This window comes from Megalops cyprinoides, chromosome 18 (genome assembly GCF_013368585.1).
Source record: "Megalops cyprinoides isolate fMegCyp1 chromosome 18, fMegCyp1.pri, whole genome shotgun sequence".
Taxonomy (NCBI): domain Eukaryota; kingdom Metazoa; phylum Chordata; class Actinopteri; order Elopiformes; family Megalopidae; genus Megalops; species Megalops cyprinoides.
In genome coordinates this window covers 8538526-8556406 of record NC_050600.1, presented here as the reverse complement: position 1 = coordinate 8556406, position 17881 = coordinate 8538526, and the positions used below count along the sequence as shown (strand labels likewise).

Below are 17881 nucleotides of genomic sequence, written 5' to 3'. Positions count from 1 at the left end.
GGTTTTCTTAATTATTCACAACCTGCAAAATGGCACACTACAACCAGTTCCTCAAATCATACACCATGTAGCTCATGTTAGTACCATAATATATTACATGCAAACTACTTTTTGTTGCTCTGCAGAAATATATTGTGCTTGCCAGGCTGTTTAAGAGTGAAGTACACATGGAGACTCTTCATAATATGTGAAATTGACTTAGCTCCCACCATCACAGTACAGTTCAGCTACCTACACATGGTGCAAATAGAGAGTTGCTGTATAAATCTGGTGCAATTTATTGTTATTAAAAATTTATTAGTATTAAAATGTTTGTTTATTAAAAATGTATTATTAAAATATAATTCATTTTAAACCTCAAGTTTAAAGGTTCTCATTTTTTGTTCAAAAACAGCGGCGATGGTACAATACTGCCATCTGCTGTTAGAGACGAAGGTTTGCAATAAGCAATAACTAAAATCCATACATCACTCTGACCTTAAATGAATTAAAAGTATCTAAAACAAACTGACTTACCAAGTGTCACTTCCAGAAGTATACAAATGCTACTGTGTTCTGTGATGTGTTGTGGAAATGAGTTCATAAGTAGCATCTCAAGAAGTAGTTGACTGTGTTACATATCCTTTTTAAGTACAGTTTTCATATTCTGAGGATTCTTTCCAAGTTTCGAGCTAATGTATGGTTGGAAAATCTATTTAATGTTTCAACTTACACCATCATCTGAAACATACATTAAGTGTTTTGCTTAGCTCTCCGTATAAATGGGAGCTTGTGTTTACTGCATTGAATTAATAAGTGTATTGATTGGGGAAACATCCTATTACCCCATGTGCTGTATGTCTTGTTTCAGGGACAGTGAACCATGTCTTGATTGAACAGAATTTGATTCAAGGTCTTCATTTTACTTTAATTATTATTATTTGCTATTATCTTTCAAACCACACTTAATCATAACTGGTGGTATGCACTTGTAGGATGGTTTGAATCCCACCAGAAAACCCAATGAAAATGTTACCCTGTTATATGATATCCAGATTAGGCAATGCAGAGCTACATACACCTTAATGAATATGTTCATTAGAGATCTGTGTGCTACCTGTCAGTCAGACACAGTGGGTCATGATTTATGCACAGAATTTCTGATATGATGCCCAAATCCAGAAAAAAAAACAAAGAGCATTTTTATTTAATGAAAACAAGTTGACACATATTTTACACTTCATCACAATTAACAATAAGATTTGCGCCATTTTTTTGTAGCCTTTTGGTTTACGTATCTACACTTCCCAGCATTACAGTGTGGGCGTGTGTACGCTCAGGCCTGCTGACGTTTGCTTGCTTTCATCCAGCCTCTTCTTGATGCTGGAGCACTTGAGCGTCAGCTCGGCGTGCCGGGATTTCAGCATCTCCAGCCTCTGCTCCAGAGACTCCGAGGCGCCCACCTTGTCCTCGAAGTCCCTCAGCAGAGTCTCGTTCCCCAGCAGCCCGCACCGCTGGCGGAGCTGCAGGTTTTCGGCGCGCAGCCCGTCCCGCGCCTGTTTGGTCTTGTTCAGGGCGTCCCGTCGGCTGGCCACCACCGCGTCCACCTCGGCCAGCTGGTCCCTGCGGGCCTGGTTCTCCTCCTGCAGCAGCTGGAGCTTCTCGGTGATGTGCGTCAGCACCTGCACGCTCTGGCCCACCTTGCGGCGAAGCTTGAGCAGGTCCTCGTTGCGCTCCTCGATCTTCTCCTCGTAGGTCTGATTCTCGATCTTCAGCTGCTCGAAGTCGATGGGGTGCAGCCCGCCGGCCAGCTCCTCGCTGGCCGTCAGCAGCGCCTCCAGCCTCCGCGTCTTGTTCCGGAGCTTGATGTTCTCCAGCCGCACCTGGACCAGCTCGTTCTGCTTGCGCTGCTCGCTGGCCTGGAGCTGGTCCACCTCCATCACCGCGGCCATCTTCCCCCGCCGCTGGCTGAGAGCCTTCACCAGCACGTCCCTCTTCAGGCCCATGAAGGCCGTCCACTCGCTGTCCACCTGGTCCAGCTTCTCCTGCATCTGGTAGCGCAGCTCCTCGATCTGCGCCTGCTGGACCTCCGCTTTCCGCGCGTGCTCCCTCCTCATGTCCTCCATGTTGGCCATGTACTTGAGGTAGCGCTGCTCCTGGTCCGACACCAGCAGGTCTTTCTCAGGACGTGCGTCCTCCCCGGTCTTCTTGCGGAAGTACTCCACCAGCTTCATCTGCAGCTGGCTGTTGAACAGGATCAGCCGGTCCCTCTCGCTCTGCAGCTCCTGAAACTCCGCTTTATACTTCTCGTAATCAAGGGTCAGGTCTTGCTCTTCAGCCTCTTCCTCTTCATCTCCCAGACTGCTCTCCCCTTCTGGACTCTCTACTGATAGCCCTTCCTCCGCCTCTTTTTGCTCTTCGGTCAGTCTGGGGCTCTGCTCCCCTGACCCCGGCACTGCTGGTACAAGTTCCTGTACCTCCCCGCCTTCAAATGTCTCGCTGGTTGGAGCCTCCTGCAGCTCTGTCGTGCCCTCGTTAAGTTCAACTTCTGTGTCGATTCCTGTTGTTTCTTCCGTTTCTACCCCTGCAACTTCTTCACCTGGCGCCGTAGCGTCGTCAGTACTTCCTTCTACTGGCACAGAATCGACTGGGTCCCCTGTCTCAGCTGCACTCGACAGCAACTCTCCTAATTGCTCTCCCTCTGCGATCTCCACGTTATCCGCGGAGCCACCGGCGCTTTCGTTATTACCATCGTTATTAGCGGACGCGGAAGACGCCTGTTCGGCTGGAGCCCCTTCGGAGTTTTCATCTTTACTCGCATCTATGCTGTTCTCCTCGGCAACGGGGTTTGACTCATCCGAAACAGTTTCTGGATTTGTGGGCTCTGTTTCTGTGGCCTCCATAGCTCTGAAAACGCCTGTTTAATACTTAACTTACACAACGTAAGATAATGCAAGTTAGCTGACGCAAGCGAGGTTTAGTTACCCCGGTAATTAACTAGCCAGTTAGTCTAACTTCACTAATTCTTAAATGTGCAGGGAAATAAATTACGACCCCGCGAGATGTTTTGAAAACAGAAAATAAACTTTTTGCGGATTCTGTTTTAAACGTGGATTTCTGATTAGTTGAAATTAAATTCATTAAACGTTATCCTTTGCAGTTGAAATTTGTTAACTCACGTTAACGTTCTGCATCGGTCGGTGCTCAGCTCAACGAATAGTGTTTTCTAAGTTGTCCTAGAAACGGAGGGGCCGGCAGCCAATCACAACAGTGTCCGCCATTTGATTAATATTAATGAGAGACGCAGTAGTCTGACCGGAGACACTTCAGTACGCATGCCCTCCCCCTGAGGCACTGCTGCTTCCAACAACAAGCAGAAGCCAGCAACATGGCCGACCTGGGGAAGAAGTACTGCGTTAACTGCCTGGCAGATGTGACGAATCTTCGGCTTCGCTGCACCGATTGCCAGGACATTGAACTGTGTCCGGAGTGCTTTTCTGCCGGGGCCGAAATTGGCAATCACCGGCGATGGCACGGATATCAGCAAGTGGACGGCGGCCGTTTTACTCTTTGGGGTCCCGAAGCAGAGGGAGGTTGGACCAGCAGGGAAGAGCAGTCGCTACTCGATGCGATCGAGCAATATGGCTTTGGAAACTGGGTAGGTTTTTTTTGCCAGCTAACTAGCTAGCTAGCTATACATTTCCAAAAACAGATCAAGTGCGGGTAATATTCCCCTATTTAATGTGCATCAGGCATATGACAGTTTGATCATCCGACTTTCCTATGTTAATATTATAATGTTTAGGCACCGACGTTTGAGAAGTTGTTTAGCGATTTTGAAAGACGTGCTCATTTTCATTGGCCTGGGGGAGTGACCCACTGCCCGTGGATATCTAGAATATTAACACAAAATAAATGGGCGAAAACTGTGCATTTTGCTCACTTGGATTGCTTTTCTTAGGCATGGAACTTGGCTAGCTCGCTACATATTTTGTAGAATCTATGCTGATTCGACAGTAAAAAGTAACGTGCTCCACTTGCGCGAAGTTCAATGTCAGCTATTGGCCACCTAACTTTGAGACTGCCGAATTCTGCAAGTGCAGTGCTTTTTGGTAGCTACAGTGTGCAACTCGGAGGAGTGAAATTAAACAAGTAAGTAGCTGTCTAGTTGGGCATGAGTTACGTTTGACGTTTCGGTATAAGCTCCCCTAAAATGCAGTACATCACGGCCATGAGGATTCGATTTGCTCTGGTCGTTCTTTCGCTGTCAGCTAAACCTGGATTAATGTCATGGGTTCAGCGTGACAGCATGTGTTGCATTTTGGCATTTTGTCGAACGCATCTAGATAACAGAATGCATAATTGGTGGCCAGTTAACAAGACAGGCAAAGCTGAGTTCATAACTTTTTTGTTTTATTGTCAGAGATCCTGCGACTGTGTGCGCTTGCGGTTGCGTGCACGAAGAGAGCATGCACTATACGTTTAGGTTTTGGATGGTAGGAGTTGTTGCCCTTTTTTTTTTCGTCATGACAACAAGGGTCACTCTGCTTTTCAGGAGGACATGGCTGCGCACGTGGGCGCTTCCCGAACCCCCCAGGAGGTCATGGACCATTACGTCAGCATGTACATCCACGGCAACCTGGGCAAGGCCTGCATCCCTGACAGCATCCCCAACCGAGTGACCGACCACACCTGCCCGAGCGGGGGCCCGCTGTCCCCGAGCCTGACCACGCCGCTGCCCCCGCTGGACATCTCCGTTGCCGAGCAGCAGCAGCTGGGCTACATGCCGCTGCGCGACGACTACGAGATCGAGTACGACCAGGATGCGGAGAAGCTCATCAGCGGCCTGTCAGTCAACTACGACGACGACGACGTGGAGATCGAGATGAAGCGCGCCCACGTGGACATGTACGTGCGCAAGCTCCGAGAACGCCAGCGGCGCAAGAACATCGCCCGCGACTACAACCTGGTGCCCGCCTTCCTGGGCAAGGACAAGAAGGACAAGGAGAAGGAGAAGCCGGCGCCGGGGTGTGGGGCCGGGGGGGCGGCTGCGCCCTCCTCTGTGGCGGGGGCAGCGGGGGCCGGCTCCTCGTCCATCCCGGCCACCCCGAAGCGCAAGATCACCAAGGAGGAGCGGGAACAGCGGGTGAAGCTGCGCGCCCTGTGCCAGTTCATGGCGCACCGCGAGTTTGAGGAGTTCTTCGAGAACATGCACAAGGAGCGCGTGCTGCGGGCCAAGGTGCGCGAGCTCCAGCGCTACCGGCGCAACGGCATCACCAAGCTGGACGAGTCGGCCGAGTATGAGGCGGCGCGGCACAAGCGTGAGAAGCGCAAGGAGAACAAGAGCGTGGCGCAGTCCAAGCGCGGCGGCGGGGGTGGGGCTGGCGGCGGGGGCGGCGGCAGCGGGGGCGGGGTTGGCGGGATCAAGGAGGAGGGCAAGGACAGCGAGTTTTCCGCCATTGAGAACCTGACGGGCTTCGAGCTGCTCTCTGACCGGGAGAAGGTCCTCTGCAACTCGCTCAACCTCAGCCCCACCCGCTACCTGACGGTCAAAACCATCATCATCAAGGACCACCTGCAGAAGCGGCAGGGAATCCCCGCCAAGAGCCGGCTGCCCAGCTACCTGGACAAAGTCCTCAAAAAGAGGATTCTGAACTTCCTGACAGAGAGTGGGTGGATATCCCGAGATGCGTCCTAACATCTCTCTCTCTCTCCCTGGAAAATGATCTTTTTTTTTTTTTGCTTTTGCATATGTCTGTTTTTTATTATGACCTCTGTAAGTTCCATGTGGGCCAAACTACTGGATTTAGCCACCCTTGGTGATTCCTTCCATTTTTTTTTTCCAGCGTTGATTACAGTTTTTCTTGTAAATGAATATATGTTTACAGGGAAATGACATACCGTATTAATGGAGGCTAAACATTATATGCAGAGGCACAACAACAGAATGAATATGTTTCATAATTTAAGCCAAACAAATCTTTGTAACTGTGGAGAGTTAGGGAGTTAGGGAGTTGGTAACATTTTCAGTACGATGCTCTTATGTGGATAGCTGCTGTGGGAGATGGTGCTGAGTGGGGGTCAATACCACTCTCTTACGTATTCACAAGCAGGCAGTTCCAGGAATGATTTTGGTCAGGAATGATGAGTTGTAGCAATGATTGTATGCGTACCAGCAATTACTATAACCGTAACCAAGTGGGCAAAGTTCTAACTAATAGCAAGTATTCATAAGCACCTGTCTTGTCCCCAGACTTCAGTTTGCTAAAAATGGCAGGGGACAGAGCATTCAATGTAGATAACTGAGATCTGTCCATCTGGTGAATTGATTAGGTATCTCTGATGAAACCATCACTCCTCCAAGTAGATGTGTATTGGATGATGAGAGAATGAGGCCTCATGAACTCTAAAATGATTGGCACGATCAGTCACTCACCAATTTGAACCAGTCATGGTGTTCTTCTGTGGAGAAACAAAATTTTGATTGGTTCATACAAATCTCTTCAACAGAATCCCATAATGGGGTCAATGAAGCGTTACTCTTCCATTATTCCTGTGTCTTTTGCAGGGGATTTTGTTAGGCACACATGAATCGGATTCCCAGAGCACGTTCTCTTTAAGAACTCCACATTTTCATTGTTCATTTTCAAGCACCTCTGAAATTTGTCACAAAGCACCAGACCGCGTCTCGGAGAATAAACGCAGAATTTCTTGATCAGGCAGGTGCTTCAAATCCCTGTCCAGTACAGCATCCTGAAAGAGCACAGAGAACCTGACATTCTTGAACACCTTTACATCAAAGCAGCTTATTTTCATAGATTTAAATGGCTTTCCCCGTCAGAGTCTTCACAGGATTTGTGTGGTGTGGTAGCTTTGTATATATGGTTGGGAAGGACAGAGTCTCTGGAACTTGAGAACACCCAGGGCTCGGACTCAAACAGCATTACTGTGAGAAAACCATCTTATCCATGTTCAGCCCCACATGCTTGTAGGGCAGCATTTGGCAGCTCAGTGTCTGGAGAGAGTAGTGTATTTAGATACCATTTTTGGCTCCATTTAATTTAAGAAGAACCTAACTGGGAGCATATCTGAATGAAGACTGTATGGAGATAGTCGAAGGGCAGTAGCTCACTATTATCAGCGCCCTTCTAGTATTACCTAACCAGATTCTTCCCTAGGTCATCGTGTGAGTCGGTCCTTGTAATTTTGCAACTCATGCAGTTCTGACTGGACACTGTAACGTAGTTATCTAGTCCTGTAGATTCTTCTGTTATTGTTAGGGAGTCAAAATGTCTTTCTTTGAAAATGCTTTAACATTTGTTAATTGGTTAAATGGGCATTAAGCTTTTAATTTATGATACATATTTCTAAAGCACAAAAATAACTCTCATGTTTGCCAAATGGGCACGTTTTGTTTGTTTTTTTTATATATATATATTATCATACTGCTGTTCTGTTGGAAGTCATGTTCACCTGCTTCCCAGCTGATCGTTGTTGTGATGAATCGTCTAGCTGTTGATGCTGTTTTTTCCTTGTGAATCTTTGTGCAGCATGTTTGATTTTCTACTTTTAATAATGGCTTTTTGTTACGTGGTCACTAATTTGTGTAGCGACCATAGAGTGGTTGGGGCCCAGCAATGCCTGACCAGACTTGGCGTCCTCAGCCTGTGGTCGGTCTGTGAAAAGAAGCTTGCTTTCTTTGATGATGCGCTGACTTCCAAAACGCTTTCAGCAGCTGAGGTACACAAATATCGTGTTTGTCAACGGTACTTTTCATACCGGTGAAAAGCTTCACAGAACCGGATTGGTGCTAGTCCCGGGTTAACCGAAACTAAACATCAGATGTTTTGATATTTGGGATGGTCACAGAGCACGTGACACAAAGATTTAATTGCACACAGCCTTTGTGGAGTCCAGCTGGAGCTTAAGGCTTTTTCTGTCTTTTAATGGATGGTGGTGTGCATATGGGAAAGGACATTTGAGTGGATTGATGTTATGCTAGGTTCACAACATTACGTGGAGCTGAATGCCTTCAACAGCCTACCCTGCCTGCTTATTAGTTGCAGTATAGAGTTTAGAAGTATAAAAAGACTTTGTTGGTTTATAATTTAATTATTTGTCAAAACTACGTGCTGCCTTAGAGCTTTGACCAGTTTGGGGGCTACTGTTGCCAGATGTATATAAGACGGTTTTTCCAGATATTCAGAGATGCCTGTATTACTGTGTATTCCTTGAGATAAAATAGCTAATAATTTTTTAAGTCATAATATATGTATAGCTAACAGTATAAAGGTGGGTGAATGATAAGTTACTTTTCCTAGACTGATTACGAGAATCAGGGGGTGGTATAGCAGTGTGTTTGCTGAAAGGAAACCAGGTTTCCTCAGTAAAATGGTGATGCATGGTCATCAGAATTTAACAAATGAACAAAATCATGGCTAATTAACCATTGCATTATCAAAGTCATCATTAATAAGCCTTCAGGCTGCTTTTCATCGGAGAGGGTGGAGAGTGGTTAGGCGCAGTTGGTATCAAAGTGTTTTCGGAAAATGTTGCATTGAAGTGAAACATTCTGTTTGGTTTGTTCCTTTCTCCAGCGTGTAGGTTTTTATCATTCTGCATGAGCTGCCGTGTGTCATCAAATCGTTTTTTTTTTTTTTTTCTCTGTAGACCTGCATTTGTGATGAGCAAAAGGATACCCCTACATTCTGGAGGACAACCTGTCAAAGGCAAGAAATATAAAGGCAGTCATTACAATGTCAGTCACTGCCGTATTCTTGGCTTTGTTTGGTTTGATCTGAGCGGTGGCAGAAGCACTATTTAAATGTAAATGAAGTCTGAATGAGCACTGGTTGACAAAGCGAACAGAAGTACAAAAGCGGGTGGTGATGGGGGGGGGGGGGGGGGTTTGTGGGTGGTGGGCTGGCTATGTGTGACCAGGCCCGTAAAAACAGGGATAATTATGTTTTATGTGTCTGTGTGGTGCATCGCCTACTTTTTTTTTTCCCCCCCTCCATGGTGAGAATTTGCAGTGTGGACTTGCAGATGTGAGATCTGCCATGGAATCTGAATCCTGCCACCTTGAGCCTGGGTCCCTAGCTGGTGAGGGGGGGTGAGGGGATGAGGGGGTGGTGGGTGGAGAGGGCACGAGGCGGCTGCCCTTCCAGAGGTGTACTGTGTGATTATGGGGTGGGGGGGGGGGGTACGGGTGTGGATATGAGGGGCGTGATTGAGCAGGTGTAGAGATCACAGAGCAACACCCTTATTGCTGTCTTTAGGAAAAAGAATGAAAAGGACGTGTGCCATAACAAAGATGTCCTTTTTAAACTGAAAAATTTCTACTGAAATCTACAGAATGGGTGTGTTACTCCCGTCATCGAACAAAGACGTGCCCGTTGCAGTGGAAGTCATTGGGAAAGGAGTGTTGTCATGGTTGAAGCCTCTGTTAGCATCAGTGTTTTATCTAACCCCTCCAGTTTTAAGGAACCTGCTGTGTATAAATGTGATGTAGGATCGTGCTGTACGGTGAAGTTGCCCCCTCTGTTTCTGTGCTGTGTTTGAAGCGCATGTTGCAAGCCGAATCTTCACTACCTGCATGCTTCCCATGTGTTTCAGTTTTAGTGAAGCTAACAGCCAGTGATGGAACCTAACCTGTAAATGTTTGCCTTGGCTTTTCTTGTCATTTGGGTTTGTTTATTTTTTTTGCCGCAAAATGTGTCTATATTTTGTGACCGAATAGGTTTTTTTTTTTTTTTGTCCTGATTTCTATGGTTATGGATGCTTTTCAAAAGATGTGGACCATAACTAGGACAAGCAAATTGTGTTCAAGGGGTACCCTAATCAAAATTTCTCTTAGGTATGATTCATGATATAAATGGATATGCATGAAGCTGTATGCTAGGCAGACAGTATTAAATGTGTCTGCCGCTTGAGCATCTGCTTGTACTTCTGATGACATCACTGATTCAGTAGCAATTTTACACATTGCAGGAATGCAGCAGCCCTTTCTATCTGAGATATGAACTTATTCAGATAGAGATCTGACACGTTCTTGCTGTATTCAAGCAATCACGGGCTACTTATGGAGAAAGGGTGCTGTGAGGTATTCAAGCTTCAACATGTCCTGCAAACATGAATCATAGATGTGATTTTGACTAGTGTTCCCTTTTTAATGGGGCTGAAACAGAGTTCCCTTCAGGATCATTTTTCCCGTTAGTATTTTGCTATCACTGAATGCAAAAATGTAATTGTTCTTGGATAATTAAAAAGATTCAGCCAGGTACAGAAGAAAGGAAATGTGTAAGAAATTCCAAGATACTTGGGTAAATTATTTCAATTTGAAGTATGGATTCTTTCTAAAGAAAATCTCTAATGACTGGCTTTTCCACTGAAAATTGTTTTTGTATGTTATTTCATCGGGAATTTGTTAAATATTTTAGCAAATGTAAATATTTTTTGTAAAATAAGTTTAAAAAAAGAAAAGACAAATACTATCAACACTGACCTGTGAAATGTAAAGTATTTTATTTCAGGAACATTTTATAACTTTTGTAATAAAAGAAAAAAAAAGTAAAAATGAAAGAACTGTTAAGAAGCCTTCCACATATTGTCTTAGCATGCTCTGTCCTTAGCGTTGTGTCCGAGTAGTATGCCTAGGAATGTTAATGTTTAAGATAAGTTGGTCGAAGCTATCCAGGAGGGCGTTTCTTGTCCTATATTTTGTGGTTGCACATGACATTGTGTCATTACATGTTTTGTATTAAAGTGCACATACTTTACGCTTGGAAGTCTCCTTATTTTTAAATGAGATGACTTTTTCTGAAAGAAAGGAAGAGAAGCATTTTTAATATTTGATTCAAAGTGGAGAAGTCAATCTATGAGACAAGTAATTCAGCATTTCTGCACAATATGACTACAATGAACTCCTTAAAAAAGATGTAAAAAAAGACTAAATGTAGGCATTGTGAAGGCTGTGTACTGGGAGGTCTGTCTACTAAAAAAATAAGAGGAATCAAGCCTTGTACAGCAGAGCTCTGGTCTCCTTTATTGGTCAGCATTTTACCATACACTTTGGGGCACACCAGAGTGAGAGTAATGGATTATACTAATGACCATTCACTACAAAATTACTGTTGTGTGCGCATATGTGTGTATGTGAGAGACCTCCACCCTCCACTCCCTCTGTACCTCAGAATCAGGAAAAGGACTACAGTGCCAGGCTGTGGCTGAAAACTTCCATAAGTATCTAGGGTACTTTTCAGGCTCTGACTGCCCACAGCTCTGGTGGATATTTACCTAGTGGCCAGAGGTGAGTACCATCGAAACAATGAAATCTCACTTGTAGCCATGGCATTGACTAATGTCATGATTTTAGATGAAAAGATATTAAATCAAATATTATGGGAAGGGTAAACTAAAGGCATAACTAATGGGCATACTTAAAGTATATTTTCAGTTAATATGATTTTCTGACAAAATGTTTTCTTGCTATTTAATATGCTGTAAACGTGCAGTATAAGGGAATGCATAACACATGACCATGACTTCTTTAGTCCCCTATGAAATTTTGCAACCAGAAAAACTTTTTGAACAAATGTCATGGTTTTCTATACACTAAACTGTTCAAAGTATTTGGAGAAATTCTCCAAAATATGTCCTGGAAATCCACAATTGAATGTTACATGTATGATTTTGAAAGAGGCAATGGCTTGGGTCATCAATGAAAATAGTAAATACTATACAATTTGAGAAGAGCCTAGAGTACCTTTTTCATATGCAGGGCATTGCTGCTACACACGAGTATGCAACCTGACGCATTCTGCGATTCTGACAGCGCAACTGTAAAGCATCAATCAGCTCTTCCTCTATCTTCAGTTCAGGTGGGGCAATGGGAACATTGATAACTGAATGAGAAACTAAATCAAAGATCTCATTAATGGTTCGCTTATCTTGTTTTTGACTGGTGTCTTCCAGCCACTGCTTTTCTTAATAAGGTATTCTCTACAGAGCAGGACTTGGTATACCATCATAGCTGCATTTATGTTTATAGGATATTTCACAATGATAAATTATATTTTCCAAAGGAATATTTGCTTCATTTTTTATTGATTGATAGAGATTTTGTGAAACTGACAGCTCCACCTATTGGATGGGGCAGTTTTTTTTAAATTTTGCTGGAATTTATATGAATCTGCAGTACAAATGACATTTAGAGGTGAGCTGGGATCTGTGATTGTGCTTTTCATAGGGGACCATTACATGTAGCCTTTTCAATGGGAGGTTAGCAGGAGAATGTACTTTACCTGTTTAACTTTATTAAATTATCCTTAAGTTTATATGGATATTTGTGTTATATTGTCATTTCTTAATGGTAAAAGTAAAGTTTGCTCACAAGGTTTCCAAGAATAATGTACAGCTTTGAAGCCTTTATAAACTTCAGTGAATACATTAGACGATCTTATTAATCTAAACATTTTCAACTGCATGTACTGTGCCCTAGTACTGTCCTATACTTCAGTTGTAGATCGGTATCCAATTGATGACCTATTAACTAATCCAGTCACTTTTATTTTCTGCAGCACTTGGATTTGCCAAGCCTTTACAGGTAGGATCAACATGTTATCACATTGACGGAATACAAATGAAATCAAATAAATCAGATAAGTGACCCTGACAGTCTCATGTACTTTCTATAGTTCAGATGTCTTGAGTGGGATGATCACAGTCTACAGAAATTAATCGGTGGTTACATTTCATTTACCTGGTGAGACATGTACAGGTGTTTTTAGACAAAAGAGAGACCTTCAATCTGACACTGATGACTTTTTACACAGCATGAAAATGACATGCAAATAATCGGTTTAATGTTCTACGGTTCCAACCATTGTCATCATTCACATACATCTGTCCATGATGGGGAGGGGGAAAAAAGAACATCTTTTGTGATGTCCACAGCCAGATGTCACCGGTTAGAGTCCCTCCTCTCTGAGGCACCACTGGAAAAAAGAGCTTCTGCTGTACCCATTAACACCTGTCGATCAGGTAAGATTCCTCCACGTGAATACTGTTAAGGGGCTTTGGCCACGCCCACCAGGGCTGGCCTGAGGGTACGCCCGTGCAGCTTGTAGCCGACCTTAGTCACCATGGCGACCGTGCCCGGCTCTTTGCCCTCCACGGGGGCGTGAAAGAGGGCCTCGTGTTCGTAGGGGTCGAACTTTTGTCCCTCTGGGTTCAGCCTCACCAGGCCGTGCTTGGTGAACACCTTCTGGATCTGCACCTCCGTCATCACCAGCCCGTCGTACAGGTTCTTCAGATGGGGGTTATCCTCCCTCACTTCCTCTTTGGGCACGCTCTCTGTCGCCTTCTCCAGAATGTCTGCTACCTCAAGCAAGTCTTTGCAGAAACCCTGGATTCCTGGTCGGTGGTTGAATAGGAACTCATTTCATTACTCAGCTCATTGCTCAAACTGTCAGTTACCATCAATACCAACCGTGAATGGTGTCTGAATGCGCATGAAATTCAAATACTTGCATGCTTACCTTCCCCTCCTGGCATAAATGCAACACAAACATTCATCCCTCCCCCATCTTCCACAGAGGTTTGCCTACCGTATAATTTAGCATCCTCCACCATCTTCTGACTCCTTTGTCTGAGGTTCTCCGTGTCAGCTAATGCCCGCTTGTACTTATCCTGTTCAAGGCAAAAACACCCATGAGAAACCAATGAGGTCATCCATGCTGACTGTGCCTTCTCATACAATCAATCACATTGTTCAAATCTGCACTATTATGGTCTCTACAACTTTGAACCCCTTCATCAAAATTACAGCCACCTGCAACTGTTGTGGTCAGAGGAGGTGCAGGTAAGCTCAAGTCTGAGCATGAAACAAATGTCTGTCTTTCCTGTGTGGACCAATGGGCTCAGAGCTGGCCAGCGGGTGGTTTTAACTTAGAGTCTCAGTCAGGACACTTATTCTATGCTGTGAATGAAAATACCCACAGACACGGATCTGCGTGGCAACAGGAGCAACACGGGCTGTGCTGGATTAGGGTGTCTGATGCGAGTCAATGGCAAGGATGGCTCACTTACGGTGATCTCTTTCAGCTGCTCCTCCAGCTGGACCTTCTCCTCGGCCAAGGCCTTCTCTGCCGCGCTCTGCTCAGCCTTCTGACCCCCTGTCTCCTCATCCGGGCTTGGGCCATTTGTCTTCTGCTGGGTGGCGGTGCACAGAAGCCGCGGGGACGTCCTACACGGACAAGAGGCATACAGCTAACGACCTTCCGAACATTTCACAGATGTTACGGCGTGTCTTTGCACAGATGAGAGGATTGTTATACATTATACCTGAGCAAAAAGTAATCAAGCCAAATCAGACAACCCCCTTTGCATTTCAGTAAATAATACACAGGTATTAGTCAACTTGATTGCCACATCATACAGAGTATATTTAAGGGGGAGCTCTCTGGAGTCCAGGTAAGGGATCTTCACCACTATCATTTTATGGTTTTATGGCAATTTGTAATTTGGGGTTCAAATTCCAAACGCTATTTTTGTTTTTATTAGCTTAACACATATGCTATTATGCAAGACTGAAGGTTCAAAATTTTTACATATTGTCCAGCAACACACTACAGCTGAATGTTTGCTTTATCTAGGTTACAATGGTCCACCTAGGAGTATACCTATAAACATTAATACTAAACTATTACCCAATAATGTACTTATAGTATGTATCTAAATTGTTGTAATACAATTGGACGACTAGAAGTTGTACGGACATTTCATGTGGGTTGCGTTTTTTCCCCTCATCCACTCCGTAGGTTACTGATTTCAAATTATGTCATCATGCCTAGCAAGCAACCACTGGAGGCCCGGTTAGCCAGTTAGCCAACACCTACGACTTGACATGCGTCTAGCTAGTGTAGCTAACGTAGCTCATTCATAAAGGCGGTGACTATGTAGTAAACCGGTATCGAAGGGAAGAAAAGGGATGTTACGAGATAAACGTCAACAGGTTTTTGGTCACGATAAATACTGACAGTTAGCCAGTAAGCTAACGAATCATCATGAAACTGGGTACCCGCTCTAAATAGCCACCTCCAAGGTAAGGTCATCGTGGCTAGCTATTTGTAATTACTATAGGCAGTAATATAAAAAGTAAGAGATTTTATATAGCTGCTTTTATTATCAAACGCATAATACCTTTGGGAAACTAACTGACATAAAATGTGTTTGACAAGGAACAAGTTGCACACACCCAGGTAAGTCAGCAAGCTAACTATCTGGCTAACTAATATATTAGCTAACATACTATGAGAATATATTATGTACCTAGCTACATAACTGTATATACACTCGGCGCTTCTTTAATGTTCGCTGTTAAGTTAGTTTTCTGTAAAGGTTACGAAAGCAGAATCTGACATGAAAACTGCCAACGAAACTAGCTTAGCTCGCTAACTTATCTTATTACACATACGTCTGTACAGCAACACCGTAAACCCACTTGCCATAACGGACAAAAAATGTACTTAAAAAGTTAACAGGACAATTTCTTACTAACGATTTCTCACCTTAACAGGACAGGTGATGCTACTATTGAGTAGCTCTGTCTCACCGCTCGAACACACCAGCTCGCCATTTTCAATTGCTTGGAGTTCACACACGTTGACGTGATGAATGAGACACAGTACATTGATTTGAGGAGTTACACCAATCACAAAGGAGACATAGAACCGCCCTGCTGAAATAACCCAATAACAGAGCACATTTATGGAGGCTTCGGTGAAGCAACCAATGAACACGAGCGGTGAATGTTGTTTCATAGTTTGGTTGAGATTCGCTTAAGGGTCAAATGCGAGGCATGTGATCGAGGACATTCTTTCGTAAATTCAAGGTTATCGTTGTCTTTACGTAAAGAGTCAAACGGTCGTGTATCAGATTCTTCAAAATGCTCGTTGAACACAAATCTCTTAGGTTTCTGAATAAATACATTTTCATCTCTAATGGGACCTGAAAATTTATACTAATATTGATGGGTATCGGTAGTCGTTAAACAGGTTATTGATCAGTATATCATTATTGATACTAATAATAGCACAGGCACTGATAACCAGTTTTATCATAATAAGTATGTAGTAGTTGTAGCTTCAGCTTATAAGATAGATATACCTTGCTATATTACTTGAACTAGTACTTTGGAACTCATTATGTCATGCTGTAGAACAAAACAACAATTTAGTTCAGGCTTACAGTAGTAGACCTGAGCATGTTTACCATTAGATACTCCAAGATAAGTGGTTCTAAACAGTCTGGACACAATTGCATAATCTTGTAAACCTGACATAACCCATAATACAGGACATGGGGGGTGCCAGGAAAACAAATGACCGTGCTACATCTTCTTTAGCCATGCTTACCAGCCTTGTGTCAGGCCTGCTTTATTCAGCCAGTCTCACTAAGTGTGGACAACTGGTTCACTTAACTGAAATAAATATGCACAGATCACCTATAACTGCAGGGAGGAGTGTTGCCAACTTGTCTTTTAGGTGTTGAAAAATATCTATGCTGATTGAGGGTGTTATTCCCCTGTTTTTGCTTGCTAATTATATGTGTGTCATCTCGGCATAGTTGCCACCGGACCTTTGTGGCTATTTCTTTATAATCACATTACTTTAAGGATTTTTGGTTGTTTGAGACTGCAATCAAATATGTACCTAAAGTCACGATGCTCACACTTGATGAATATATCAGTTAGCAGTATGGGTTTCCTTGGTTCAAATATGAACCAGTTTGAAATCTGCAAAGAGGTATAAAGAGACAGGAGTTTAGGCTGCAACATCAACTGGCTCTTGGCACAGACAGCTAAAACCTGTCAAGTGTCCTTTTTGAATGAGAGTTTGAAGCAAGCTGGACTAGACATTGTGAAAACTGAGCTTCCCAGACTAGTTCAATTCCTTGACCCCTGTTATTCTACTGTTATCCATGACATTTGATTTTGCTGCGTATATATTTTCTGGCTGGCATGTACTTCAGAATATAAATAATTTGAAAAAAGCCAAACCAAATAAACCGAAAAACACTTTCATGTTGACAACATGATTATTGGGCTGTTTACATAAATTTTTACAGTTGTTGTAGGATAATGTGAACATATTTGATCATTATAATAACAGTAATTGAAAACAATCAAAAACAATTTTCTTTCTTTAATGCTTCATTAAAAACCTTGAAAAGGTTTATCTATGTAAAAAATATGTTTGTATTAACAGTAAATCATGAATGGTTGTTTGTGAAAATGCTGAGTGTTAACTGGTTTATTTTTAGATCACCATTGTAAGGAATTAGAAAGGAATACCATGATATTAACTCTGGTGATCACATTCACTGGCACATTATGGAGTCCTCAGATTTAATGCATGCTTAAAGGTTCTCCAACCATAACATATTTGAAAGACATCAGTTACCTTTTTTAGCCTCTCGTCTCTTTTTTTTTTTCCTTTTTTTTTGGGGGGGGGGGGGGGGTCATTCAAAAGCATTTATTGTATAGTAGTGTATAGTATATCCTACTTGAAGGCATGTCAGTGGGTGTTTTTCATAGGCTCTCCACATAAAAGTTAACCCAGCATGAAAGCATGAAAGCCCGGCATCACCTTACCTTTTTTGTTGCACGACTCCTTCAGGGAATTTTCCTCTCTGAGTTACACACAACTCTCTCCAGTCCCTCCTCTCACCACTGTCTGCCATGAGACAGCTATGCACTTCCAGGAAAAGTGGAGACCTACAGAAAAATCACCTCTCTTGCTGCTCAAATTGTAGCCCTTCAGATGTGAAATTTCATTCCAGACCAGAAGGGTCTGTAAAGAACATCTGGTTGTTAAGATAGTGTTTCCAACTTGTCATGTAA

The 17881-nt window shown here is 43.5% G+C and overlaps 3 protein-coding genes across 3 annotated transcripts; 1 reads left to right on the top strand and 2 right to left on the bottom strand.

Moving 5' to 3' along the window:
* Nucleotides 1–1251: 1251 nt before the first annotated feature.
* On the bottom strand, nt 1252–2882 carry ccdc96 (coiled-coil domain containing 96). Its single transcript, XM_036551807.1, has one exon. It carries the CDS (start codon nt 2880–2882, stop codon nt 1293–1295), a length of 1590 nt encoding a protein of 529 aa, XP_036407700.1. The 3' UTR covers nt 1252–1292.
* A 455-nt stretch (nt 2883–3337) lies between these two features.
* Nucleotides 3338–6981, top strand: tada2b (transcriptional adaptor 2B). The gene is made up of 2 exons (XM_036551583.1): nt 3338–3637; nt 4535–6981. Exons 1-2 carry the CDS (start codon nt 3368–3370, stop codon nt 5675–5677), a joined length of 1413 nt encoding a protein of 470 aa, XP_036407476.1. The 5' UTR covers nt 3338–3367; the 3' UTR covers nt 5678–6981.
* Nucleotides 6982–10513: 3532 nt separating this feature from the next.
* On the bottom strand, nt 10514–15636 carry grpel1 (GrpE-like 1, mitochondrial). Its single transcript, XM_036551244.1, has 4 exons — nt 15549–15636; nt 14068–14224; nt 13587–13668; nt 10514–13392 (listed from the first exon to the last, which is right to left on the bottom strand). Exons 1-4 carry the CDS (start codon nt 15614–15616, stop codon nt 13046–13048), a joined length of 654 nt encoding a protein of 217 aa, XP_036407137.1. The 5' UTR covers nt 15617–15636; the 3' UTR covers nt 10514–13045.
* Between the last annotated feature and the right edge of the window lie 2245 nt (nt 15637–17881).